General features: G+C 33.8%; 1 protein-coding gene across 1 annotated transcript in view; it reads left to right on the top strand.

Annotated features, from left to right (window-relative positions):
- FUT8 (fucosyltransferase 8) overlaps positions 1 to 26,949 on the top strand; it is a 131,491-nt gene that overhangs the window by 96,351 nt on the left and 8,191 nt on the right. The window contains exons 10-11 of the mRNA XM_074909424.1: positions 18,428 to 18,674; positions 19,894 to 20,070. Of these exons, the coding sequence (XP_074765525.1) occupies positions 18,428 to 18,674; positions 19,894 to 20,070 (424 nt within the window). The remainder of the gene's footprint in view (positions 1 to 18,427; positions 18,675 to 19,893; positions 20,071 to 26,949) is intronic.

Raw genomic sequence — 26,949 nt, 5'->3', positions numbered from 1 at the left:
CATTTGGTGGTAGTACCAGCTTTTAACTATTCATTGAACTATAATCTTAAAATAGAAATTAACTAATATGTTTATATGTATAATTCAAGAAAGATGATACTGTGGATACACAAAATAAATTTTTAATTTATTAAAGCCGGTCAGGCAACAGTCATCAAAGGGACTAAATGAAAATTGCAAACTCAAACCATAAAAAGTTCTGCAGAATTAATTGCAATAAATAGAAAAGTTTCATTCCATGAACTAGATCATCCTTGAAAGAAGTTCTTCTTTACGTAAATCAGATGAATATTTAGTATTAGTCTAAAAAACCCTTTATCTTGCAGACAATTGCATGACGTATGTTGTGCTCCCATATCTAAGTCATCTTTATAAAATCTTTCATTAAAAAATGGATCCATTTATATTTCTAATTATTAGTGTCTTTTTTTTATACACTGGCTTTCATTATTTACATTTTAATTCAAGCAAATTTATGTTGCTGTGAAGGATACTGGGGAATGGTTGTCTGAGAGAACAGAGCAGAGCAGCCATCTGTCTTGTATTTTCCCTTTGTTTTTGTTGTGTGTATCATGAAATCAAGTTACTGATACTGTGTAGATTTTTTTGTTCTAACAGTACCTTCTATATGAAGACATTTTTTTACGTGAACGTGAAAAAATATTTAGAAAGTGGTAACTCTTAAAATTCTAATGAGCTAGGTCTGAGTTTTCAGAGCTATGCAGTAGCCTAAGAGAGCAAAGTGTGATCCTTATTTGTGTCTAAGTGGAGGGTTATTGAACAGTAGAAAGAAGTTATTTTCGTCTTCCAGAGCAATGGCCAGACTGCAGCACACTGTCTAGTTTGGTTATCTGGCCTTCAGAATGGATATTGATAAATATGAAAGGATTCTCGGAAAGAATTACACTGATTCGAGGCCAGAAAAATCTGCTTTACAGTAAGAGATTAAAGAACATCATTCAATTTAAAAATCAAGTTTAAAAATCTCGTCCCACCACATTTTGTAAGCGTTTCTATGTGGGAAAAATTTCTACTTTCAGAGAAAAGCACGTGGCTGGAAAATTCAGATTGGAAATAAGGTCTGTTTTTTACAGAAGGATTGGCTGACTAGTGTAATATTTTACGCAGGGGATATGGTGGATTCTCCATCAGTAAGTCTTCATTAGATCAGTTATGTATGTTTTTGAAAACCGTGGATTATCTCCCTTTCGATCTTTTAATATTTTTCATGTGTGACATAGAAGGTTATTGTGATTTCAGTGACCAAACTGAAGCTCTGGTGTGATGTACAGTGAACAGGCTATGGAGAGGAGGGCTGAACTTCAGCAGCTGAGTAGCTATTCCTTGGATGAGCACAAGCAGAATCATTTCTTTTAAAAAGTCCTTTACCTGCTATTGCTCAAGAGATTGGAACAGCAGAAAAACAGAAGGAAAAATAAGGTGGCACATTTTTTAAAATGTGTGTTTTACTTTTTTGAGCAAGTTGAGTCAGTCCATGTAAAGAAACATAAGGTATAACTAAAGAGTTAGTTGTTGTCTTTAAGCACATATGGCAGTACTTTTTCACTTTCACATATCAGATCAGTGCTTAACTTTATGAACAAAAGTGTTAGTCAGGAATGAAAGAAGCAAAGTCTTAGAGACGAATGGAAGTCAAATTCATTTAACTATCTGATCTTACAGTGAAGGAAAATACAGAGAGAGAGGGATGGGATGGAGAGGGAGAGTGATTTGTGTTATTAAGCCTACTTTACTATACATAATGTCTTCGAGGTAATTGCAAATCTCCTATTAAGAGTTAGAGATGGTTATAAATCTGGAAAAAATTATTTTCTAATGGTGAAAAATTGAAAGTTAAAGTGCTTTGGAACATTTTGAAATCCTCTTCTGATGAGAAGTCTTTGAGTCAAAAATATTCATTTTTAATATTCAGAAATAAAAATGAAACTGATAGAGGTGAATACAAAATCACATGGGGTAATGAGGCAAATATTTCAGTATATTCCAAAAGCAATTATATTCTTTCCTGGTAGGAATTGTATGTCATGAGACACAAGTAAAAGGAATTGCTCCTTTTTTTTTTTTTTTTTTTTTTTTTTTTTTCAATTGACATGTTTATGCTTATGTTGTAATCAGCAGACCTGATAAAAGTACTGTGTGTCTTTTTCAGTTTCACCACTTCTTAAGTTAAGAATTAGGCATACCATTTTTTTATCATTGCAACTCAAATATCATTAGAACACTAAATAGTGTAATAGTGTTGCTTTTTATGAATTTCACATCCTTTCTAAAATCTAAGATGCTTTCTGGATGTCAGAGAAACTGAACAGCATACTTTGCTATAGCTTTACAAGTAATTTAAAAGACCATTTCTGATCCTGTTTTGAACCATGAGTAGAGACGATTTTATCTTTTTCCTGCTTTGAATCAGTTCTCGTTAACTTTTATTCACATAGAAAATAGGTTCTGGAGAAGTAAATTCTTCTCATATACGTAAAAACAAGATCTTCAGAATATTGTAAAGAAGATGTCTGGCAACATAATCGAACTAAGTTCCAACATCCATGTGTAATAAAAAGAAAACTGTTAAATATATTTTTGGGGATTTTTCCCTTTGTCCTTCTTTAGAAAATGTTTAATTATATAGATCATCTGCCTGTTGCAGCAAGAGTGAAGAGTCCAGGCTTCATTTAGCCCTAAATTAAGTTAAATTTTAGTCCAAAAGTACATTATTAATCTTAAATTATTTTAAAATTCATGCTACAGCTTTTTGCTTGTTATGAAATATGGCTGTTCAAAAACAGGAAAAAAAATATAGAATTCAGCTCAAGAATATATTAGCTATTGTCATAACTGCCTTTATATAATATAGGTCATTGTCTGAAAATTGGAAAATAGTATCTTGTAATTATTGTTTCTGTAACAGAAGCTTCTAGAAGCCTTGTTGCAACAGGTATTTTCCAGGGAGGTAATATTACAGACTGTAAAGTCTTGCAATTAGAATTAGAACCAATACAGTAGACACAGCGGAAGATATTAGTAGGGTGAGTAATTTTATACCTAGTGAAATCCGCATAAAGACATTTAACTCTTGGCTTATTTTTTAAATATAGTATGCAGCAAAGTATTTCATAGTCATAATCCCATCCTGCTGTTTAGTAGCTTGGAATTCATTACAGACATAGAGAAATGAAGATACTTGCAAAAGTAATTTCTGTACCTGATGGGAAGTAGGATCAAGTATTAAAAATACAGAAGCAGGTTTTGTAAAAGAACAGCATTGTTCTGTTCAGAGACCTGAGAATAAAAAAGAAATCTTCAGAAGGACTTTTGATTTGGAGGGACTACAGGCAGAAGCAGTGTTACAGTCAGAAAATGCCTGGATCATGTCACATTAACTTAAATGCTCTATCAACATACAGGTATTATTAGTTATCTCCTTAACAATTCATAATTAACTTGGTGTTACTCAACTTATTCTTTATATGTTTTTATATTATTCGCTGTGTCAGCCTTATATATATTTCCATCTGTCAAAAACATGCCATTGTCGCAGTAGAGACGGTCAAGCGACAATCAATAATCAAGTCAGAGGCAAAAGAAGCACTTTATTGTTCTCTATATACTTTATATATCTTTTACAGCTACCGCAAGCTCTAACACAACTGGCTAAACTCATAGCAATGGTACATGATTGGATAGCTTTATATCTTTCTTAAAGTTTTACTTCTGAGCATAATTCACATAGTTTCTTGTCTGTGGTCAGCGGTTTCATATCTCTTGCAGAAAATGTTCCCTGTCCTAGCTTACTCAGTTCTTTGTTCTTGTGTGGTATGCCTTCCTGCACGTAGGCCTCTCACGGGTATGGGACGATCTGGTCAAGGTCGAACTCCATCGGTTCTGTCTGGCGTTCAGCAGACCCGCTGCCTACCCCGACATGCCATTTCAAAAATGAACACACTCTAAACACTGGAAAACAGATCGGAAGGTGCTTCTGGAGTGTGCATTTCTTACCACTGCTGGGGAGATAATGCTGTAGCAATGAAGCCTTGTCCATATTAGTTTTTTAGATATGAACATAGTGAGAACTTCAAGAATACAATACACAGTTTAGAAAATAAAACATAAAACAGTAGTGGTTTTTATTATTATAGATACGCTCTTCAGTTGTTACAACCTGTATTACAGTTAACAACCTTTCACTTGGTGGTTTTTTTTAGGCTCAACCATCTACATTGCTGCAGTCATTAGCCCTTGTCCAGCATTATATTTTATGTTAAAATTCACTTTGTACACTTCTCTGCTCGATATTTTTTCAGTTTAGGAAAACTTCTAAGACTGAGACTAATTTTCCCAGAAATTTTATGGCCATGCAATTAGGATTATTCTGTCCATAAACCCCCCTCCCCATTTTCTCCTACTTACGGGATGAAACACTAGAAGGACAAAGGAGACAACAAGATCAGAACTGAAACATTTTTTACCCTCTGATAGCACTCTGGAAGAATATTGTTGAATTAACAGGGTAAACAGAACATGATTATTGTGTAGTGCCCATTTATTAGCATAAGCTTGATATTAAATAGATATTACCAGTTGTAGTTATCTATTTATTGGTGGATAGTAGCGACTGCTGAAAGATTTTGGTTTTCGCTATGGGTCTAACTAAATGTAACTGCCTAGGAAGTCAAGTGTTCCATTGGAAATTGCATTTTGTTGAAGAATGCATTTTTTTTTTATTTTCATCATTAACTTTTGGAAAATTGTCTAAAAACTGTATGTACAGTGCAAAACATTCAGATGTTACTGCAGGATATACCTTTATTAAAATATTGTATTGTAATTTAATATTCTAAGAAAAACTTTATTACAGAGTCTCATGTTTCTTGTCATTACATGTCTGAATGACATCTCATCTAGCATGTTAACTTGCATTACCTTATGCAAGCAAAGATACTGGATTTTAAGCTCTTGGGTGCAACTCACTATTGAATTGTATTACTTTATTTTTTTTTCTTTCTTTTTTTTTTTAGTCCATAATCCTGCAGGAGAATATGAGATTAGTTTACATGGAAAGACAGTATACTATCTCCCATGACATCCCTTGCAACATGCCTTAAAGTTTGGGTTTAATAGGCTACATTCCAATTAACAATTTAATTTTACTTTTTCCCACTGTTGGACATGAAAACCAGCTACTGTTATCATAAAAAAATCTAAATTAATCTAGTATATGCTCTAAAGAGATTGTATGCAGATTTTAGTTATTTCACAACCTTGATTTTTTTAATGCATTTATATGCAGTATTTTGTCAATAGTTGACATGTTTCAGTGGTAATGTGTTAAGACATTTGGCTTGCTTTATTGGTTTAACAATCTTCAACATTTTGTGGCTACAGTGGAAGTTCAGTTAGGTGGGAAGGCTAAATAAGAGAAACCAGATAAGTGAATTTGTAGGGGAAAAAAAAGCTGAAGTGGCCATCCACTTATTTAAGAGAAAATAAAAAAGTTATCTTTGCATCTTAGAAATCTTAGAAAGCAGAATTCAAGTAAATCAAATTTAGCTTGCATGAGGGTAGGGATTTCTCAGTTTAGGACACTCGGTATCATTTGTAAGGTTATATGCTGTGTGTGCATCTCTCGAACCCCAGAAACAAAGTACTCTCTTCCAGACAAAGGGACAAAACTGAGGAAAAAAGGGGAGAGAAACACAATTGAGACTTTTAGTGATATCATAGAGTAGTCCTGCTTTATAGCTTGCAAATACGGTTTTGTGGAGGAATGTTTTCTGCTAGGGTGATAGGAAGATGCCAGAAGAAACAGAAGTCTACAAATAGAGTGACAGGGTGAAATTCCTGATCTGAAATGTGTGTATAGCCAGAACAGCATATCAGAATCTTATAGGATGTTTCAGTACTCGCAGTAATTAACGTGAGAAGAACAGATGATGTCATGCAGCAAAGCTATAGCCATGTCTGCTTACAATAACAAATAATGGTAAATAAAATTAATCCAAACAATCCACTACAATGTTTCATTTAAAAAAGGAGTGCATAAAAAATAATCCAACTGTTTACAAAAAGGGACTAAGTGCTTGCAAGCAGCATGGAGATTACATAAAACCACTCACACCACCTGTTAAAAAAACCTTTTTTTTTTTTTTAAAGGCAAATATCATGAGGTTGCTTGATATTGTTAAAGGGCATTTAAGAAAACAAAACCAAACCCGGAACAAATTCTGTATAAATGAGAAAAATAGGAAAGAATATAATTTCTATCAGATTACATAAGAAAATGTGATAAGGAAGGCCAAACAAGATTTTGAGGAGAAGCTTGCTAAAGGCAAAAACCCTGATAACAAATACTTTTTCATACAGATCAGAATAAGAAAGCCTGCCAGAAAATCGGGAGGACCAGTAGATGATAGAGGAATGAGAGGATCAATGAAAGAAGACAAGTCTGTAGTACAAAATATAAAAATCTTTCATATTCACATTCATTATAGAAGAACTTAGGGAGGCTCCTGTGCTGGATTTTTTCTTTGCAGGGAACACTTTGGATGTTCTTTGTCAAACAAAAGTCATTGAAAGCATTTCAAAACAAACCATTTTGTTTATAATTGTTTATAATTGCTGTTCTAGAACAGTGGAGGGTGGCTGAAGGAATACCGATTTCTAAAAAGGGTTCCAGGAAATCATAGGCTCTGTACTGGACAAATTGACAGAAATAATAATGAAGAATCAATTTAGGGAATGCACAGAAAAATATGTTACAGTGGAGAACAGTAAATGAGAGTTTTATAGAAGGAAATAATGTCTCATAAATTTAGCAGATTTATTTGAAAGAGGCAAAACTATGTAGACATGGAAGACTGAGTTAATTTAATATCTTATACTTCAGACAGTTTCACCAGATGTCAACTGCCGTGAGATAGAAGGGAAGCTCCTGATGTATGTAAAACTGAGTTAAAAGAAACTTCAGAAGGACAGAAATTAGTGATTAATATTTGTTAGAGGAGTAATTGACCAGCAAAGATGGATGCAAATTTTATACTTCAACATATTGATATATCATCTGGCAAAGAGATGGAATGTGAGATGTCAGTATTTGTAATAATAAGGTGTTTTGTTTAGTGAACATGAAAATTCTTTGTGAAGAGTTACAGAAGGCTCTTGCAGTAGTAAGTGACTGTGAAATAAAATAACAGATAAAAGTCTGTGTTCATAAAGACCAGGAAATGGGGCAGAACAACCCTGAACTATACACTTGGTGGTGAGATCTGACTATGTATTGCTATATTAGGAAGTGTGGAAGCACATCCAGTGAACAGTAAACTCTAGTAACATGTTTGCCTAAAAACTCGTGCTTAAACTTAGTGTGTGATTAACGTTTGCTTTTCAATATTTCAGCTTCTGTATTAAAAAGGATGCCTATTTAAATGGTAATACTAAAGGAACTTTGTGGCTCAATTCATGTACAGTACAGTAAGTTTTTCCTTTTCAGATCACAAGTCCGTATCTGTGGTTCAAAACCAGTGTGACTGGGTGTTTGGTTGCATTTCTGAAATAAGTGTATGGATTTGATGCTGCTGCTGTTGGACCCCTATTTTGGCAGCCTTTCCAGAAGCAGAAAGGCTTGCATGAACTAAGCAAGTTGAATTCTGTTGTCCCCTCTCTTAAGTTCAGAGTAAAGCCCTGTTGATGATGTGGTGGTTTTGTCAACATTTTGCATTTTTTGTGTGTTAAGGAGAAAACTACATACTTCAGTTTTCTGCACAGCTGTTTTCACACGAATACCATTTTCTTTCAGAAAATTTAAAGGAAAAAAAATATAAATAGATTTAAGTTTTTCATAAAGACCATTAAGTGGGCTCAGTATTAAAATCAAGTGACTACACTGACATTCTGCTTATTCCTGAAAGATCTAATGATTTGCAATTAGAATTATGGGAAATGCAGTAATTTCTTGTAACTAGCTTTATTTCTTTTGTTTGTACATAGAAGAATGTTTTCCTTGGTCTTTCAGTGGGTTTAGGTTTTGTTGGCTGGTTGATTGGGATTGGTTTTGGTTTTGTTTGCTTGTTGTTTTTTTTTGTAGCAATACTTTTAACATCATTTTACAACCTGTGACACAAAGTTCACTTGTGCAATCCCAAAACTGAATCCATTTGTCTTTTAATAAGTTCTTCATAAAATAAATCTGTATTCTCATTCACACCATAATCAATCAATACCACAATATTGAATGTTGATTCTGATTAAGCCATTTGTATAGGGTAAGTGTACCATTGGTTCTCATTTAATTTTATGAGGAATTACATTAAATCTATTCTTGATGAAGGAATGGTGTTCTTAGAGGTTGTTTTCCATGTCAGCAGCATTTTTTAGCAGGATGAGAGATAAATGGGAAATACACTGCATTTAAATGCAGTCATCGTTAAGTAAACTTTATTTAATGTTTGATGTATATAATTGTACTATCTAACTGATAATGTTCAAGGAGGATAAATATGGAGATTTTATACAATGAGTTCTCCTTATGTCATTGTTAACTTAGATTAAGATTTGATGTCTGTATAAAATGCAATTGACTGATAATAGTTCCACGCATGGGCAGGACCATAAACAGAATAGCAAACACATTGTTCAGGGAGAATTATTTAAGTATGTTGAAATGAATGAAGATAACCTAGAACAAGGGATTTTTGTTCATGAATAAATGTGCCTACTGAAATAATTCTTTTTGAAACAGTAGGGACTTTTTTCCCTACTTTGTTTGATTAGGAGAAGTTGAAGGAAGCACTGCTGTTATTTTGTAGACTTGGAAATCTGGGGAGTGCATGAAGGGGGGAAAAAAGGACTTCTGGTTCCATTCTCTGCAGTGCTACCAGTAACTGATCACATATTTGATCACATATCTTATGCTGTTCACATGAAATACTACTTTCTGAAGCATGGCTTTTTCATTTTGCTAAAAGATTGATGTTGCCCTAAAATACTGGCAAATATACTAGTAGGTTAGTGATTAGCTGCAAATATTTCTCACAAGCATTAAATCATGGATAATAAAACATAGATTGGCAAAAAAATCCCAAGTTTCTATCTCAAACTGTGAAAGTTTTAACTTAACTGTTACTTTTCTAAGAACTGTTCCATAAGCAAAAAACTACAAATTGGTCTAATATTAGAGCTTATTGGATTTAAGGTAACCATTCTATACTTATAGTTGTACTGTAATGTGTCCACTAGGGAAAAATACAAGTGTGTTTTGTGTTCACATAGAAAAAGTCGGGTTTTTTTCAATATCGAAAGTCAGCATGAGGCAAACTGAGAGTAAGATTACCTCAAAAGTATGTTAGGTCTCAAACAATGTTCAAGTTCCTTCTGTGGCTGCATGAATTTCAGTCTAAACTGAAGCATTCCCAGGTTTGGGGGAACTTATCACCTGCATTTTATGTTTGAATTACTTTCTGATGCATTACAATGTCAGCAATGGTATAGTTAAGTGATATTACATACTTTTAAGTAACCTTTAAAAAAGGTAATCTGACCTGGCAGCTGTGGGTTTCTATGTCTTAAAAATGATTACCACCATTTCTGGGTGGAAGGCATCACAGGGCACCTCCAGCACTATGGGTTATCATATCACTCTGATACTTAGGAATGTATCATTTAATATAGAGACATCCTTTCTATTAATGCAGATACTATTAATTCTGTATAGCGAGGTTGTAGTTTAAGGCTGGAAGTTTCATTCGTTTCAGTATAACTTTGCTGAATCCTAAAAGATTCTTGTCTTTTTGCATTTGAGTAATGAATGAAAAACAACCTAAAAATGTCATCTAATTACTCAAGATCTATTTCTTTTGTAGATTAAAAATGTCATTCTGAAAAGATGCTTTTATTACTATATATTTTGTTAGACATGAAGAGTCAACTAAGTAGGCAAATGGTACTGAATACAGTTTTTCCACCGTGTAAAATAACTAAAAGCTATGCCAAGAATTTGAAGGCAGAAATAATTTCTTGCATTTTATATTCCAGTTTCTCAATCTTTAGGCCCTAAGCCCACTGATTTCTTCCTAGTGTTGTAAACAGATAAGAAATTTGAAAACCTGCATTTTTATTACGTGGGTCTTCTACCTACATTGGAAGACACATTTCTTTTGTTAACATTTCATATGAAACGGTAAATATTTAATATTACAAGAAAAAGCCTTTATATTTTTTTTGACATCATGTATCACGAATGCCATCTAACATGTTTTGGTAGAGAAACCTATTTTCCTTTATCTGCTATGACATAAAACCTCAAAAACCAGGTATTTTGTTTGCAAGTGCCTTTAACTCCTATAAGAAACAGTAGCAGTTTTAAGTTTCTGATAGTGTGCAAATTAATAATGCTTTATTACTCTAATAATTATGGAGAAAACTTATATTTATATGTGAGTTATCTTGGGTTTTTTGTTGTTTCTTCCATTAACCGACCACTTGAAAATGGGCATACATGCTGTGACTGAAGACCAAAAAAGTTTCCATGATTGCTGGGTTACATTCTTGTTTTTCCCCCTTTATGTTTGTAGATCATATGAAGTAGAATGCATTCCTATTTCAGTTTCTGTCAGATGCACTGTTAAGGTGAAGTGTGCCTCACTGCTATGAATTTCCAACAGCACATTAGTTTCATTCTCTGCTGTTTTATTTATGAGTAACTAAAGTGTCTTTTTGTCTACACGCACCTTGAGGGTTGTGTTCCATCTGGACTTGCATATGAAGGAATTTTACTAATTCATTGAAAGAAGAGTCTTCCAAGTGTTCAAATTAGGACAAGACAAGATTGGGAGCTCAAGTTATAAACCACTAAGCTCAAAAAGACAGAAAATATGTTGTCTAAACTGGAAGACCTTTTTCACTAAATGCCTTGACAGCCAACTCCGAATATTAAGCTCCATTCTCATGACCTGTTTGAAACTTTTAGGTCTCCTAAAATATTGTCTTGAGGTTTTATTTTTTGCATGTTTTTACATGCTTGTTATAAGCTCATACTTATGTCCAATCAGCATATGCATGCCAGAGATCAGTCCCCGCGGATAAGTCCCTGCAGCTGTTGAAGGATTATTATAAAAGTAAGCTGTTTATCTTCTATTCTAGAAAAGACAACCTAATATTCAAAGCAAGTATTTGGAAGTATTTTCAGTATATGGTAATTAACATTAGACTGAAATAGAGAATAAGCTTCAGTGGAATTTTTCCAAATCAAATCCAAAATTAAGGGTTTTTGTCAATATTGCTGTAAAGATTTTTTCTGGATGTTTTTCTAAGTTATTTCAGCTATCCTTATGTAAGATCTTACTTTTAAATCATCGACTGTGGCTCCTGTTTGCATGAGCGACTAAACCTGGATAACATGGCAAAACTCCTTCGCATTTATAGAAGTGTATTTGCCTTTGCAAATACATTTTATGATATTTTCTGGTAGCCAGGGAACAGGAGCTCTTCTTGGAAAGGTACCTCTTTCATATAGGCTGTTTAGATGAAATAGGTCATTGTTCAAAAAGCAGTTTGAATATATAAGGATAAAAGGAAAAATAAATTACTAATAAGATTCTTGATTTCTACTTAGTTTGACTGAAATGCTGAAAACACTGACTGAAGTCAATTTGTGCAACCGCACACTTCACCTGTAAACTGTCCAGCTGGCATGCTGGGTATCTAAGCAATTGAGGAAGGGAAAAATCTTTACTTTTTAATGTTCTCTCAAAAGTGATGTGACAGTTGCCATAAAAAGCTTCTAATAAGTGATGAGATGTGAAACAGAAATATAGATCTTTATAATGTAGCTCACCTGAGCATACTAATAAGGGAATGGAGGCCCTCAAGGCATCAGTAGATGCTACTGCTTTAGTTTTATTAGAGATATAGCTATTTCAAATGCAGAAATCTGTGCACTCAGTTCATGCTTTCATTAGGTCCAAGAGGGAGAACATTAATTGAAATCTCATTACTTACTAAGACAGTAAGAGCACTGTTTATCTTTACATTGTGGTTTTGATTATGAATAGGATTTTCAAAGAACCAGAACAACACAGGAAGGTAAATATTATTAAAAGTCAGTGGAACTCGTGTTACAAAGACATGTTGCTAGTTCAGAAGATGTGGAAGTCAGGGTTTTTTGCTGGAGCAGACGGAAAACTACCATCAACGTTTTATTCTGAGGGGAGAGCTGATAAAGCAGTATCTTTGGCAGAGAATTATTTTAGCCAACTTTCTTGTGAGAGCAAAGTTGTCATGCTGTATCTTTCTGTCTGCTCCTTTTTTTATCCTAACTTAGTACAAGTTCTGAATATTGGATGAATTTTGGCCAAATTTGACTGAAAAAAAATAGGTCTTGTTAAGATTTCTCAAAAGTCCTGAAAATAGATAAGCTGGGTATGTGTATACAGCCGCTGTATATTTAGGCCTACCAGGAAGTGAGAAGCAGTGACAGATCAGAGATGTCACCTTCCAACAGGCAAACAGTACAGAGAGTGGTAAGAGACATGGGAGTACCTGAGGGTAGTTGCAAGAATTGTGCAAGAGAGGAGTAAAAGATGCTGGAAAAAAAGTCATGGGGGTACTGTGTTGAGAAAAGTAATAGAAGACATGTTCGCATGATTGAAAATACTTTGGTTTATTCCCTCCTGAAGCTATCAAGGATCAGCCTCTTGGGATGACAAATGGGACAACAGTCTCCATATGGCATATACCCCCCCCCCCCCAAAAAAAAAAAAAACAAAAAACCAAACTGTATTTTCAGTTTACTTAAAGCAGAACTTAACCAAATTTGTTCAATACCTGGCTGCCAAAGGAGGATTAAAAAAATTAGTGAAACACTAGTGAGAAAGTAATCGTAAACAAAGTTCAAAACCTGTGTTAAAAATGTACAAAGCAAAATCTTAGAGAAAAATCACTTAGATATACAAGTTATATTTTACATTGACTACTTCAAAATAAAAATAGGATTTTTTAATCTCATTTTAATTCCATTTTATAACTCAACTATGGTATAAAATTCTTACTAGGTGACTCAAATAATGTTTGGAAATGCCCAAATTAAAAGTTTTAGGAGGTGTAGTCTGCAGCACAGAACAGATGAAAGCATACTTTTTCTTTCTTCTGAACTAGTTGACAATTCATAATAACATAACACACCATAACTTTGCATAGTTTCCATATTTTTTGTCCATTTTGCAAAGAAAAGCATTAAAATATCATTGAAGTTGTTGAACCATAAACCTGCTGACTTTGCAGTATGTTAACAGTAGTCACCAAGACAATGAGGAGCCTTGTGAGAATTCAGCGTGGTCCTTCTCACCGTATCCTGTTCTAATCAGTGTTCCCAGCGCTCTGACATATTTTGTGTGATTGAATTTAGAATTGTTCACTCAGCTGGAGTGAGGCTTCAAATTGGCAGTAAGTCTTTCAGGTTGTAGAGCTTAGTTAATAAGGGCTGTGATTAGTCTATGCAAGTTGGTATCAGCTTAAATAAGTCTGTATTATAGAAACAAGAAAGCAATGAAGCTGTTCCATTTTTGAGTGAATTAAGTTGTTTTTTCTAGCAATACAGACTGAAATGAAATTTCTCATTTACACAATGTTCGTAGCACAGTGTTCCTTGGCATACTTTTAAGGACAACTTCTTGAAAGAATACTTTGAAATTAGATGAAAAATCTTGAAATAATAGGATAATGAGTAAAGTGCTCAAACAGGTTTTCAGTTAACATTAACTAATAGTATTGGTTGTTACTTGAAATGAGGCTGGTATTTTACTCTGCAAAGTAATGAACACCCAGTGAAAATGCCCATCCAAATGCAAATCTGAACCGATGTTCAGATGGCAGAACAGTAACGTAAGGTAAAATACAGAATTCCAAAGGTCATTTTGAGCCAAACAAATGTTTTTCAGGCTTTAAAGAAGTTAATGTGAAAGGTATAAATAGCAAAAGTTTCTAAATGGACTCTAAATTAGGAGGACGAAGATTAAATTTGAAAAGAAGACATTCAGTAAGATTATGCCAAATCACTAAAAATTATTTAAGTCCTGTGAGGTATGAAGTCAGCAATTAAGGCACATTGGGATACTGCAGGAAAGCAAAGTTATGCTTCTTATAACCCACACAGCTTATTTCAGTATTTAAAAAGTAATCAGTGGGCCTCCTGGAAACTGAAACTGTATTATTGGTCTATTGATGATGAACATATCCAAAAAATAGTGATAAATAAGAGCTAAGGGGTGCAACTGCCATGGGTCATCTAAAAAAAAAATCAATTTCTTTACGGCCCATGATTTTCCTCCAGAGTATGTTGTTATGATAAAAGAGTGAGTGTTATCAGTATTGCAGTATTTTATGACTGTTACAAAAACGCTCAATCTTTTGATTACTCAGTGATGGAAAAATGGATTATGTTGCAGAACTTTGGAGGAGGATTATTTAGGTCACTGAAAAATAGCACTTGGAATCATATGAAAGTTAGAGAATCTATAAATAGAATTATATATATATAGTTCTGTATATTAATATTTAAATATATATTGTATATATTCAAATATATAAATAGAATTATAGAGGCAAATTTTGGCTTTGTAAAAGCAAATAAATCACATTGGAAGAAGTAGCTTGAAGTATTGCTGAAGTGTAAATGACCTATAACAACTCTTGAGGTATCTTCCAACCTAAATAATCCTATGATTCTGTGATTGAATGTCAAAGCTGGACCTACACTGAGCAGGGAATTGGACCTGATTGACACGATGATAATGCAATTTGAACTACCAACATAAGCATTAGTATGGATTATTACCTTTTATGGCTTATCTATTATTAGTTAACAAAATACAGCTGCGCAGTGGAAAAACTGAAATATTTTAAAATTTAGAGAATACATAGATAAAAATTGAAGAAATGTCTGTATTTTTCACCCAGCTTCACTATCTTTAGTTGAACAGCTACAATTCATGTCAGTCAAGAAAGTGACTTAATGTTTTTGTAATGTATATGCTTGCCTATAGATCTGACTGAGGTTTGGTTATCTACCATATCGTTGATTTTGATTGCAGCTTATTTCTGAGTAAGCTAAATCAATATCCTACTATCCAAAACTTCCATGAAAGTTTTTTAAACTATGCCAGTTGAAAATAGGACAAGATCATTGCCTATTAGGAATCTTTCAGCAGACACTTTACGAGAAAAAGAAATCGGTAGGATAAGAAAGCTGTCTCTTGCCTATATGGCTGTTGCAGAGACTTGTTTACTCCTTCAGGTTAGTAAAGATATACTCTTCATTGGTTTTGTCCAGGACAAAAGCAAACAGTTGCTTTAAGTTTTCCTTTTACTGCATCTGCTATCTCATACTTTTTGAAGTGAGTGAAGACTAATAGGAGGTTTTATCTTCATTGTTCAGAGTGATAATAGGTGTAATAAAACCTAGAAAGTTGTCAGAAAGTTTCCTAGAATTGTTCACACAGCTGCGTGTTTGACTACACAGATGTTCTAACTGGTGATGTCAAATGGCTGTGCTTTGTCAGAAGTTTGTATGTTTGAATTAAGTGGACTTACACATCTCACCCACTTGCAGCTTTATGTTAACTGTTAACATTGTTCAGAGTAGTGATGGCCGTATTTATTGTTTGATTTATTTAAAAAAAAAAAAAAAAAACACTTATATGCATTGTCTCAACACAACTCTATGTGTGTCAGAATTATTTTGTCAACAGTAACTGGCAGAAGTCCTGAAGCATGAGGGGCTTCTATAGCCATTTCAAAATTTCTAATTATAATGACAACACAGTATTTGATGTGTATTTGTGAATATTTCATTCTATCACTTTCCATTTGTTACCCATACTTTCAGTAATAGTTCCATTTTTTTGGTCTCATATTGTTTAGTTTTACAAAGTCAGGAACTCTTAATCTTCTCTGTGAAATAACCATAAGATATTTTCAGTTCCTTCTTGAAAAGTAGCTTTCTGTATCTCAAAGTGCACTCATTAAGACTTGACCTAGTAGTTAAGTTTGCACCACCCAGTTGTTTGTTTTACCTTAATGAAATACATTTTGTTTATTTCTGATTTTGATTCTCAGCAAGTCTTGCAACTTCATTATTATTCAAACGGTGTGTCACATGCAGTTTAAAGCTGAAATCTGTTTGGGTTTTTTTCACAGTCGTCTTCAGTATTCTTGTGATTTTGATATATTTTAATCCAGTGTCCTGTATGCAGACAGCTTTCCTAGTTATTGCTGGCCAATCTAATTTTCTTCAAAACCTTAAGACCGCCCGTGGAAATTTTTAGAAGCACACTCTTGTTCTTTGAATAGTATGGAACAGTGTATTGGGTGCTTTTAAGGGTCAAAATGCCAAGAAGTGGGTCAGATAGCTCAGTCAGCTTTATCACTAGCAAGACTTTCCAACAACATATTTTTTCAGTGCTAAAATGAAGTTTTAAAACTTGTCAGTGATACCATACTTAATAAAAAAAAAATCACCATTTTATATGCACCTTAGCATCTAGTTTTTTTCCTCAAAAGAATTGCAGTGGATTTTCTTCTCTAACTCAACTGGAGTCTTTTCTTTCTTTTCTCAGCCAAGATTACTATTGCTTCTTTAGCCACCCTCTTCCTTCCCCCCAGTCTCAGTTGAGGGGGAAAGGGTAAAAAGGATGGAACCTCAAGTGTTCTTCCATACCATTTCCAAGCTAAATGTTTCTTGTCTGGACTTCTGACTACATCTGCACTAAATTTAGCATTTCCCTGGCTTCGGGCTGCTTTTCTGTATTGCAGCTTTCTGAAGATATACTGATATACTACCCATCATCTTATAAGAAAACTTAAATGCCTATTTTTTTTACTAAATTTATGAACTTTTACTAAATCTTTTCCTGTAAGTGTGATATAATGGATGGTAAAAATATGAATTGGCTTCATGAATTAAAAAGTATCATCCATACCTACAGTGCATATTCTATGGGAAATTCTTCTGAAGGATCCCTTTACACTGGTGTTATGCAACACAGTAATGAAACACTAGCATACAGAGATATCTATGAAGACAGATTTTTCCAAATTACTAAAAATTAATTGAAAATATACCTGACCTTAACAAACATTCCTTATTTGAATAACTGTGTCTCAGAGAGTTACTGCTGAATTTTGACTAGTTTTGTTAGGCTTACTGGTGTTAATGTATCATTCTGGCAATTTATGACTTAATCATGCAATTGTCATATTTCTAGGACTTTGTGACAAATATACTGGAATGATTTTTAGTGCATGCAAAAGTGTTCTAACCTTAGGGATTTTTAACTGTTCTTAAAATAAGACTCACCTTTGCACTGAACTGATTTTTTTTTTAACCATTAGGTTTCCTTGGTCATCAACAGTTATATGTGTTTGATTTGCTTATATTTAAAACAGTTTTCTTTCCTGGCTGGTGAACACTAAACAGATAATTAGCCATCTTTGGCAGTAAACACTGCAGACAATGTCAATATTCTTTTGGAGGAAATGAACACACTAGAAATCTTACCTGAAATGTTTGGTGTTTCAAAAATGTAATGCTTTATGTTCTGTTGTCATGTATTATAATTTATTTCAGTATATGAAAGTAGCTTTGAATTATCAGTTATGTAGACACATTTGTGTAATTTGTAAAAATGCTTAAAAAATGTTTATTGGCTTTTGAACCGGAATGCAAGTCTCATCTAAAACATCTGTATATTCCACTTTAGCATTTAAACTAGAACAAATTTTTACCTGTATGTAAATCACATGCTTGCATAGTGCTTGACAGTTTTCCTTGATCTATTTAATTTGCTACTTCATAGTTCTTCCAGACAGGAATTGTCTTTCTGTCCTTTCTCCTCTTCTATCAGTAGAGTAGCTAAAGCAGTGGTTCTAATGATGTCTGAAATGCTGAGATTTACTGCAGTAAAGTGTATTCAAAAGAGCAGAAGGGCTGTATAGTGTATTTTTAAGAATTTCTTATGTCTTAAAATATTTGTTTATTTTTTAAACAGGTAACTGAGTTTTAAGCATTTTAGATAACAAGTCTGTCCAAGTAAGCCTTAGCACACAGTAATGGTGTAGTTGTATATGAAAAGGTATGAATATATAAACAGGAACACTTTTTATATTTTATTAACTATGAGCTACTAAGAATTCAAGGACTTTCAACTTTATTCTGATGGAGTGGATTGTTAGATACAGTTGGTACATAACTATTCTGAAACTATTTATTAATTTTTTTAATGCTATTTTGAAAAAGTAGAGCAAGGATTAGGTAGCCTTGAAGTTGCAGTTTAGCTGATATGTTTGGGATCTTACTTGCAGATGGTAAATCTTATTACTGAAGTAAACTACTTGACTCATCCTAGTATGTATTTTAAAACAGGTGAGGCTAATGATAAGGATGTTCAGGTGGTGGAACTTCCCATTGTTGACAGCTTACACCCACGACCACCTTATTTACCATTGGCTATTCCCGAAGACCTGGCCGATAGACTAATTCGTGTACATGGGGATCCTGCAGTGTGGTGGGTCTCGCAGTTTGTGAAATACTTGATTCGTCCACAGCCTTGGTTAGAAAAAGAAATAGAGGAAGCCACGAGGAAACTTGGTTTCAAACATCCAGTGATCGGGTGGGTATTTAGTTTTCTTTTTAACTGTCTGTGTATATAGTGATTCCTGTTCAGAACAAATTGTTTTATGATGGATATCCAAGAGCCTCAAGCATTTTGTGGGGTGAGAGGGTGCTTTCTAGATAAAGCTATTTTTTTTTAACTGTGCACAACACAAGTTGATTAGAAGTACTTCCTCAGCATACTTGCCTACCTGTAGCTGGACAGATACCTAAAAGGCAGCTCAACAAAAAGTTTTTTTACATGTCCTTCGATATCTAGTAATATAATAGGGAATTTCATTCATGTAGCTGCCTTACAGCTTGTATTCCAGACACTTTTCTGTCTGGGTCTTCTTTTCAAATGCTGATAGCCTTTACAGTTGAGGAAAAACGTCTAAGCCTACATTTTACATGCCACAATCCACAACTAATTTTATTGTTGGCTGCACCTGAATATGGTATGTGCCTTTCCCTTTCCTGCTGATGTTTTCACTATTGTTGTTTCTTAGCAGTATGAATTGGAAAGGTCTGTATGGGGAGATACAGGAAGAAGGAAGGAAAGTACCTGTGGGCAGTAATGAGCAGCTTGTGGAAGAAAGGTTTTACTGTCATGTAACATGAAAAATTCTGCTGCTGCTGTACTTGAGTCTGCAAATACTCCTTCCTTTGCCAGAATTTTCCTTCAACCTTTAATCTTTCTTTTTATAGAAGTACACAGTAGGTCTGTCCAAATACTAGTTGGCTTTTGACCATTAAGTTGGTAGGCCACTTCACCACCGGTGGATCTTTGTTAGGTTTCAAGCAGATGGAGAAGATGCATTTTTAATTACCTTCATTCAAACCCTACATTGTAGTTGGTGTCCCAATATATCCATGATGCAAATATTCCTGTTTTGTTTTTGAACTGTATTGATCAAGCATTGTCTAACTACACCAGCTAACATATCTGCACAAAAGGAATACCTTGTATGCTATAATTAAATCTCCTTCATTCTTTTCTTCCAGTTATCCTTTGCCTCCTTGCAAGATTATTATATTGCTGTCAAGAAGACTGACAGATAATACTGTCAGTGTGTCTTGATGGACATCAATGAGTTTTAATCCTTTCTTGTTTTATGTAGGGATTCAATTTAATATGAATTCTAAAATCACAGGCATGAAATTTGAAGTTTAGATTTCAATTACTAAAGCATGTATTGTATTTATAAATTGAATTCTTAGTTTCTGCCTTTTTCCAGTGTTCACGTCCGAAGGACAGACAAAGTAGGAACAGAGGCAGCATTTCATCCCATTGAAGAATATATGGTACATGTTGAAGAGCGGTTTGAACTTCTTGCTCGCAGAATGCATGTTGATAAAAAAAGAGTGTATTTGGCTACAGATGACCCTTCATTGTTGCAAGAGGCAAAATCCAAGTAAGATGAATTATGTTTATATTACAGTTTGTTCCTTCTGGTTAGCTTCTCAATTTCTGACTATTTTGTGTAGAAATCTTAGTGTATTTTTTTCTCTCAGACATTCTCTTTGAATTTTTTTTTCCCCAAGAATGCTTTTCAAAGCTTAATGTTAAAAATCTAGAAGAGTTGAGCCACATATCTGTGACTATTCAAAAACAAAGCAATGCTGTAAAAGGGAAGTGAAAATATAAATAATAAACACACCAAACTTCTTACAGAATATCCATATTAAAAATAAATTATTCAGAAATATTGTAAAAACTAGTTAATGTATTAAGAAGTTTCACCTGTCCAAACAATACTCTTTCTGTGAATAGTAGCCAGAGAAATTTTTACAAGTTGGTTGAAAAGCCTCTGATGACTCTCTCAGAAAGATTTCTGTATTGACAGCTTAGAAGACTTTCACCCTACATGTTGAATAATTTTAAAGTTTGTCCTTAAATATATGTGGGATTCCCGATCTGTAACATTGTCACTGTCCCTTTTTTACTCTTTGTCGTCTTCTAGCTCTCCACAACACGGGTGTAACAACCTACCCTAGCTGTAGGGATATCTCAGCCTGTCATAGAAAATATAACTGTGTTCAAACCTGGAAATGCACAGTATGCATTCATTTGCTCCTAACATGGCCTGTATTTTCCTGTAAATCTCATTAAGTTGCATCTTTTGCGAGGTGTCACTGAGATGGCAAAACCTTCTGTTTAGTAAAAGCAAGCAGATGCATATGGAAGAATAATGTTCCAAGTTTGACTGTATCTTTCTTGGGTTGTGGTGTTTATGGTATATAAACAATTTCACAAATGCTTATCACTATGACTATGGAAACTTGGATAAGTATTTCAGATGCACCGAATTTAAGTGTATTCATTACCGAGTAAAAGTTAGCATCTTTTCCATTTGAGTCCTATTTAATTAGCTATCTACTGAATAGCACCTATTTCTGTTTCCAAAATTTTATCTCCCTTGAGCAGAGAATATGTATGTTTTTCATTTAAGCAAAGAAATTAATACTTTTCAAAATCAAGGTAAATTAAAAGCAGCAAATTTTTGAAGTATTTATTCTTGGTAGACATGCAAGGAAAAATACATAAGATAACATACTGCATTACAAATTTTTTTTGGCATATACAAGCTAAGCAGAAAATGTTATTTTGCAGTAGAGGAATTTTCTACGCTTTGCAAACCTGTGTATTTCAATTGTGCTATTTCTATTTTTCTTTCATATCTATAAAGGGCTGCTGTTTAAAATTACGGAGTTTTGGAAAAACTAAACAAACATACACAACTCCAGATGATGGCAATCTAATCCTTCCTTTTTTGTATATATAGAGACAAGAACAGTAGCAGAAACAATTATGATAACATAACATTTAAAGTACAAATCTGAACAATGAAAAGACAGGTAATACAAAATTGAGGTTATAATATTTAATTCATTACATTGTCCTAAATAACTTTAATTACTGTTTGTCACATAGCAGAATTCAGTACTGCTGTAAGAGTCTTAGTTCTGCATTTCTTCTTTGTGTTCAACTTTCAATCCTTAGCACTGTATACTTAGCTGTGTGAATAAGGAGATGCACTACCTATGTAAACATATTGTCCCAAGTTTTCAATAGCAACAAAAACTAATAGCAGAATTATGACTTGCTCAGTAAACCGATACCGAATTTTATTAAGCATTGCTGTTTCTGTGGCAGTGCAAGGTTCATTCCAAATCACACTTTTCCTGAAATGTGATGATACAGCTCATTAGTACAGCATTTGTTTTGTATGTTTTCTTAATAAAAGCCATAGAATCTGTAAGTAGTGGAATTTTTGTGTGGCTGCTGAGTTTTCAGGTTATAGTTTACACCTAAATATAATTTCCTAAGTTGCTTCCACCCTATTGTTGCTTGCAATCCAGTAGAGGGCATTTTAAACTTCCTGTGATTTCATAGAAGGCAGGACACATCGTGATGTTTCAGCATTTAAGGGCATCTGAAGGCAGGTTAAGGTCAGATTTGGGGAGCAAAGAACCTTTTCTTCCTTTTCCTGTGAAGAACGTTCCAAATTAGTTTACATGTCTGACATAAGAGTTCTAGTCATATTGAACTACCAAGCTTTGGTAGAAACAGCTGTCACGTTGTACTGTGGTAGGTTCTGTTGCATTCATTATTGGGTGCAGTAATATCAGTAAGTACTAGATAGAAGATAATCTCTTTATATGAGTGATTGGTTGTCAAACAACATCGGCCATTATTTCTGTGAAGAGAAGTATTTCAAACTATTCCTAGTCATGAAAACAGAAATGTTTTGACTGAAGTTTCAGAAACTTCCCTTGCAGTCGGATGTCTGTCAATTGCAAGTACAGTAATATAGTGGAGTCAGTACTATCAGTTTGTAGAGTGGCTTTGTTTGTTTAGTTTTCCAAAAAAAAAAAAAAGAAGCAGCAATATATTTTCAGAATTATCATGATACGGAACAACATGATTAGAGAGGAGCATGGTTGAGAGTTCAACAGCTGTAACGATTATGGGATTAAAGCACTTGACAACTTCTGGTAAACAGAGGTCATGGTATTTGTCTTATCTAAGTGATATGTTAGGGATGGTGTAAATCGCTTGTTATTGGGCAGATTTATTAATTTTCAAATACAAACTTCCGCGTGTCTACTATATTTTTCTATTCTATAATGTTATTTACAGCATCTTCTCTCTTTAAGGTAGATTATTCAAAATAATGCAGTTGAACATGCACATAAATTCTTAAGAAACCATATTTAATACATTTTTGGTTTATATATGAATCTATTTAGGCCTCTTTCTCATGTATATGAGCACTAAAATCCAACAAATTACGTTCTTCCTTTCAGGATTTTTACCCATAAAGTCATCTGTATTTTGCTTTTGCCTTTTTTTTTTTTTTTTTTTTTTTTTTCTTCAGTAGTTTGCCTCTCTCATGAGGTTTGGAGGCTTTTTTCAGCACTTATGAAAGCTGCTTTTTCCACCCTCTTTCACTGTTTATTTGCTTCCACATAGCAGGTGAATGTCTTTTCTTCCTGTGTACTATTTGTAGTTTAGCTGTTTCAATCCTCCTTGCCCCTGTTACGTAGAATTCAGTGCTTCAAAGTTCTTGAGTCTGATGAACAGCTCATATATTTTCCAATTCTTTTTAGAGCAAGACCTGAACAAACACAGTACTTCTTACTCTATCAGTTTACACACATGCTCACACTCTTCTTTCATTGGGAAGAAAACTTGGATTGCATGTTCTGGACACCTCCCCAGTCCTAGCAAATTGAGAACAGGAGCCTGGAACTTGCCCTGGTTTGCACCCATTGCACAGGGTAGTGATAAGCTATACTGACACAACTAGTTGATCAGCTTCTGAAACCAGTTGGAATTTGAAATGGTCTCAAAAATGTGATTGGTTTCTGTCCTTATTTGAGGCTGGTAGGTGCAGGAAGGAAAGACTTTAAAACTGTCTCTTCCCCACCTTCTTCTGATGTCTTTTTTCCCCCTTTTTCTAAGGAAAAAAAAAAATCCTTCCTGGCCTGTATATAGCTTTCAAGAATCTATTGGGTAGCTTTAGAAGAATTAGGTATTATTTTTAGATATGTGGAAGAGATATACTACATTTATGTAGTCCTATACAAAGCAAACAATATTATGCCACTTTCCATTCTTTGGCTTTGTCCTCAAAGTCTGGTCCTTTCCTGTTGTAGAGAAGAGATTATGTGGGTAATTTCTTTGGTAAGCTAGGAGGGATCCTACAAAATACTGTATTTAGGTGATTCTGTCAGTAAGAATATGACATATTATTATTTATTATTCCTTTACCATGCATTCAGGAATCCTAGTAATAGGATCATGCCCGAGTTCTGCTTTTAAAAAAAAAAAAAAAAACAAACCTCAAAAGCTTGCAATGTAAGTATTACATTAATCATAATATAAATACAGACGTAAAAGGGAATAGAAGGAAGCAAGAGCTAACTATAGAGCTTTAGAAGTTTCATGTCCTTTATTCTTTGTAGTCATTGTGGTAAGAATAGCTTTAAATAGAATCTAAAGCGCACTCAGGAGAGGGAAGGAGAATTAAACCTCACCTGATGCAGGAAGCTGGTGCGTCATGTATGGCTAAGCTTGAGAAGTGTATAGGCTTGGCCTTTTACTGAGTTTTTCTTTATGCTCTGCTTTCAGCCTGTGTTGGAGACAGAATGGTGAACTAGAAGATTCTTTGGTCACACTGAGTATGGCTGCTCTTATGCTCACATTTTGGGGTCTTTTAAAAGCAACCTCTTTTCCCAAGCATGAATATAGCATTGTGTGTGCAGGACAGCATAAAAGTGCTTATTTGAAAACTTTAACATGTGAGTTGATAAATGATTCTGAAACTGTTAGTACTGTTAGTTAGGTAAATTTGGATCAATTTTACCAAACTGAATTGAAGACCAGATTTAAAAGCATCTCAAAAACTGTTTCCAGAATAAAGGGAGGAAGGAGAAAATTTTAAATGTATGCATAAGAAGATGTGTAAATACTTCTGGGTTTCAGTTGGTTTGGGTTTTGGTTTGTTCGTTGATTTGGGTTTTTTTTGTTATGAGATCCAATATTACAGTTCTTGTGGTGTGCTTCATCTGTTAAGTTATTAAACTGATCTTCTCCTAGTAGAAAATCAGATTCTTCAAGAAAGCTTCTTTTGTCTCTGCTTGGCATGTGGATTCTGATTTTTGAAGTCTGAAAAAAGTGATTAATTTTAGCAGTATTCGTGATGCCAAGAACTTGCTAAGGGGTGTGCAAAATCTTTACTATGTTCACTGTCCGTTGAAATGACATCTCCTGTTAAATGTTCTTCCTATTGCTCCCCTCAGAGCTGTGTGACTGAAATAAGACCGATTCCTGTCTCTGTTCTTCAGCTAGTTTTTACAGTGTAGTATACATTTCCATTTGACCTGTACATTTTTTTTTTCTATTAGGAAAGTACTAATATGATTCACACAATGGAAAGAGAAATAGACTGTGTCACAAATACTGTGTTTTCATCTATTGTATTTTGAGAGCTGGGTAAACACTGACAAAAAAATGTCAGTAGAGACAAAAAATTAGACATGAGAAGATAAAAAAGAAAATTATCATTGTGATAGAGTTCATCTTGAAACAACTATTTCTTGATCCATATGCTCCTATAATTTCTCAGAAGACATCAGTTATTCCAAATAAATATTTCTACCTTCTCCTACTTTTTTTTGTTTGTTTTGTTTTGTCTCGTTTTTAATGCAGCATGAAGTTCCCCTGACATTCATCATCAGATGCACCCTTTAAAGTTCTCGTACTACCTCTGGGAAATTTATCATACGTAACTTTTTGTTAGAGCAGGTGTTTCTCTTGGGAACATAAAATTCTATTAAAATTGCTACAAAGATAAATTAAAATTCTTCCTCAAATATGGAAATTTTGTATATGGCTTTTTGGTTTGCTCTTGAGATAAATTTCCTGATTTGATAGTCACAGCTAGTGAATGTTAGATGGAAAAGCCTTTTATATTTGCCCATTTCACTTTTGAAAACAGTTTTTGCATAGTTACAACATTAAAATGGAATAAATTAGGCATATTCTTCTGAGAGGTTGTCATAACCATGTCTACCATGTGTTCAGAGTATATGCACACACTGCATTGCTGTATACAAGTGGTGCTAACCAGTAACTTTTGAAAAACTTGTGAATATAACCTTATTTTGAGCAATGTTCAGCACAGGATTCTGAGACTTTGAAGCATTTAGGTACAGTTCTAAGTTATTGTTGCTCCAGCATTACAGTCTGCTCTATATTTTCATTTGCTTTATTAAACAGTATAATTAATTCTTACAAAATATTTGCAGCCTTTCTATCTTATGTAATATATTCTTTTATAATTGTTATGAAGTTGTAAATTTTAAAAATAGATTTTATTTAAGTTATTTTATAATTAGCCCTGTAGCTGAAATTTTGTAGTTTGCAGGTTAGTTGCGTGAGTTGCAGTTCATTATTGAAATATAGTTCTTGTATAACAGCAATATAATTATCATCTTTTTATAACTAACTGGGATTTTACATATACAGATTATTTTTGGTAGGAGCTGACTGAAAATTTCATTAATTTGTGGTATTTTACACAGTTTATTTCAGATTTCAGTTCCCCAGTAAAGGGTTACAAATATTTTGGGGAAGACCATTCTTTTTTGACATTTTTTAAAAGGATGGTTTTTTTCTTCTAAAGTCATTGTTATGTGTTAAAAACTTTTATTTTTAAGGTAATATAAACCAAGGTTTTATATTTCAAATAAAAACATTTTGACTTAAAGTATTACTGTTTTGTTTATGATATGCCATGTGGTATATTGACATGAAATGTTACACTTCTTTTATTTCCTTTTGACCAGTAAATAGAAAAATTTCTTCTCTATGTGGCTTTAACTGTGAAAGACTCTTATTTTTTTGGTTAGTTTAGATTTGTTTATTTAATATGTCCCTTTTACAGGTGACCGCTTTTGTTGCGGTGTCATATTCGGTGTCAAGTAGAGAGTATGGTAATAAAATGTAGTGCAAAAAAAAAAATGTAGTAAAGACGCAATCCCATATTCTATCTAGTAGTAGAGAAAGTGATCTGAGTATATTTCCTCTAAAATCAGTAGCATTAGCAGAATGTGGCATATACTTACTCATATTCTTTCACTTCTACAATGTCATATCCCAGACAGACTTACAGCATATTTTTATTCAATTTTTTTCTTTTCTGGGTAAAGAGTGGGTATGTTTGGAGGCAGCAGTAACGTGCTAGAGTGTTCAGCAAAATTGTAATTCATTCCCTGTAAAGCTA

Source organism: Athene noctua, chromosome 6 (genome assembly GCF_965140245.1).
Source record: "Athene noctua chromosome 6, bAthNoc1.hap1.1, whole genome shotgun sequence".
Lineage (NCBI taxonomy): Eukaryota > Metazoa > Chordata > Aves > Strigiformes > Strigidae > Athene > Athene noctua.
This window is presented reverse-complemented; position numbering and strand designations above follow the sequence as displayed.